At 44.2% G+C, this 2,639-nt stretch overlaps 1 protein-coding gene across 1 annotated transcript; it reads left to right on the forward strand.

Annotated features, from left to right (window-relative positions):
- The first annotated feature begins 1,431 nt into the window (after positions 1-1,431).
- Positions 1,432-2,364, forward strand: LOC118498407. The gene is made up of 2 exons (XM_036016416.1): positions 1,432-1,588; positions 1,691-2,364. The coding sequence occupies exons 1-2, from the start codon at positions 1,543-1,545 to the stop codon at positions 2,362-2,364; spliced, it is 720 nt and encodes a 239-aa protein (XP_035872309.1). The 5' UTR covers positions 1,432-1,542.
- Positions 2,365-2,639: the final 275 nt, after the last annotated feature.

A 2,639-nucleotide genomic window follows, 5' to 3' on the forward strand; every position in this document is an offset into this window, starting at 1 on the left:
GATGTCCTTTAGTGAGATCATATGGTAAGTGTGTTACTCTGTCTGACATACTTAATTCAGCATAATGCCCCCAGGCCCATCCATATTGGTACAAATGGTAATATTTCACTTTTTATGGATGAATAAAGAAGATAAGTTGATTTCCAAATCATTCCTTTTTATATCAATGATTAGATTACAATTTGAGGTTATTGCTGAGGAAAGTGACATAGGACACCTTGAACTTGCTACATGAGGAGAAAAATCACAATATGAAGAACAATAATTCTGGAAGTGCTGGCTCCAGGCTTGTTGAATCCCACCATCCATGCACCTGGGAGGATATCTTCCCAGTTCTGCATGTGGATAACTGCAGAATGTGACTCATGTTTGGTTGATGCCCATCTCCTGTGGACAAGATAGCACTGTTCCTGGGATCATGGGCAGACATGAAAACAAATGAAGGAGGGAGAATACAAAGCTTCTTAAATTTACGTCTCATGAACCTGAGATGACCTTTCCCTTTGCATTTCTGACTAGATCTACGCCCTACATCCACAGTTCCGCAGGCGGTGATTTTGAAAATGAGGACAACTGCCATGACTGATCTGTTTCATAGAAATTTAGAACCATCAGTGGCAGAAAGGAAGGGTATTTACATTATTTATTTACTCGGTGATCAATGGTTAAAGAAAAATGATGACCTTCACATGAACAAGATTATATTTACATCTTTTATTTCATGTTAGTGGTTGTCATCAAGATTTCCCATAACAAATTTCTATAATTGTAACATTGTTACTCAACAGTCTTTACCTACATTTTCACCTAAGCAGTTCTAGTCATGACTGAGTTTCTTCTGTGTCCCCAACATTTGAACCTGGTTTTACCACACAGTCTAGAGAATAAAAACAAAAGTGAAGTAGTGAGGCTGCTGTACATTCAGCATTAAACTCCACTCAGGAGCACTGTCTCCTTCTCTATATAGTTTATGCTTCTGTCTCCCAATGATCTACACAGATGTTTCACCTCCAACAACACCTGGTCCACATACTCTAGGGTCACAAGCTGTTCTTAGTTCCTGCTCTGATCACTTTGTAGGGGAAATAGGGTCAGATGGAATGTATTGTCTCCTGAACTTGAAACTTCCACACTTTTGATTTTGCCTCTGAGCACAAGGGTTGAATTATCTTGGAGTGTTCATAAATGATGAGTTTCAAATGCATCTCTCATTCTAAACCTCTTCCCTTAATGACAATTTATGCTCCTACTTCATGTACAGTTGTCCTGGAACAGTTGGAATAGTGATGAGGGCACAGCGTTAGATGTGGTTAATAATTCTTAACAGACACAAACTGTAGGAAAAGCCACACTCAGGGACTATGCCCTTCATGTGACTGCCCAAGCACAGAGCTCCCTATATAGCAGGAAGACATGCAAATCGGTCCCCTCTGTTCATAAAAAGCAGCCCAGCCCTGACCCTGCAGCTCTGGGACAGGAGCCCAGCTCAGGATTCCCAGGTGTTCCCAGCTCCTGCTCAGGACAGAACACACATCTCTCACCATGGAGTTTGAGCTCAGCTGGGTTTTCCTTATTGCTATTTTAAGAGGTAAATTATGGAGAATGGGAGACACAGAGTAGGTGAATGGATATGACTGAAAGAAACTGTGGATGGATGGCAGTTTCTTGACCTGATGTCTTGTGTTTTCAGGTGTCCATTGTGAGGTGCAACTGGTGGAGTCTGGGGGAGGCTTGGTGAAGCCTGGGGGGTCTCTGAGACTCTCCTGTGTAGCCTCTGGATTCACCTTCAATAGCTACTGGATGCAATGGGTCCGCCAGGCTCCCGGGAAGGGGCTGGAGTGGATTGGTGAAATTAATCCTGATGGGAGTACACCGAACTATGGTGACTCAGTAAAAGGACGATTCACCATCTCCAAGGACAATGGCAAGAGCATGCTGTACCTGCAAATGAACAGCTTGAGATCCGAAGACACAGCTGTGTATTATTGCACTATAGGCACAATGACAGAAAGTCAGTGTGAGCCCAGACACAAACCTCCCTGCAGGTGGGCCCAAAGCACCAGGGCGCCCTCTGGGCACGTGAATATAAAGACACTCCCAGAAGCAGGTTCAGTTGGAGGTTTGGGCTGGCTTTCTTTCTGGTATCATCTACTTGCAATAGTTTCTCACAAAGAACCTCCTTGGATTCCTGACTCTGCACTCACTTCTGAAGCCTCTGAGTTAGAAGAATATGGATTAAAGAAAGACAACTTTCTCAGAGGTGGTGAAGCTACCACAGACTCTCTCCCTCATCTGCACTGTCTCTGGATTCTGTACCACAACCAGTGGTTACTGCTAGAACTTGATCCAGCAGCTCCAGAGTAGAGGCTGGAGTAGAACAGGTGCATATATTCTGCAGGAAGCACTAACTGTAGCCTGTCTTTCAAGAGCTGCACCTCCATCTCTAGAGATATGACCTAGAACCAGTTCTCCCTGTAAATGAGCTCACCAAGGTCGTGGTCATAGCCACCAATGACAGGGCTGTGTATTACTGTGCAAGACATACAGTGAGGGGAAGTCAGTGTGAACCAGACACAAACCTTATTGAGAGATCTATAAGGGCTTGGCTGCAGGGGGTGATGTTGACACCAGGGTGTGCT

This window comes from Phyllostomus discolor, chromosome 2 (assembly GCF_004126475.2).
Source record: "Phyllostomus discolor isolate MPI-MPIP mPhyDis1 chromosome 2, mPhyDis1.pri.v3, whole genome shotgun sequence".
NCBI classification, from domain to species: Eukaryota; Metazoa; Chordata; class Mammalia; order Chiroptera; family Phyllostomidae; genus Phyllostomus; species Phyllostomus discolor.

Excerpts from the sequence above, each read along its gene's own strand:
- LOC118498407 (XM_036016416.1), top strand. The coding sequence starts at position 1,543 with ATGGAGTTTGAGCTCAGCTGGGTTTTCCTTATTGCTATTTTAAGAG. Across the intron at positions 1,589-1,690 it reads CCTTATTGCTATTTTAAGAG|GTGTCCATTGTGAGGTGCAA; the intron begins GTAAATTATGGA and ends TTGTGTTTTCAG.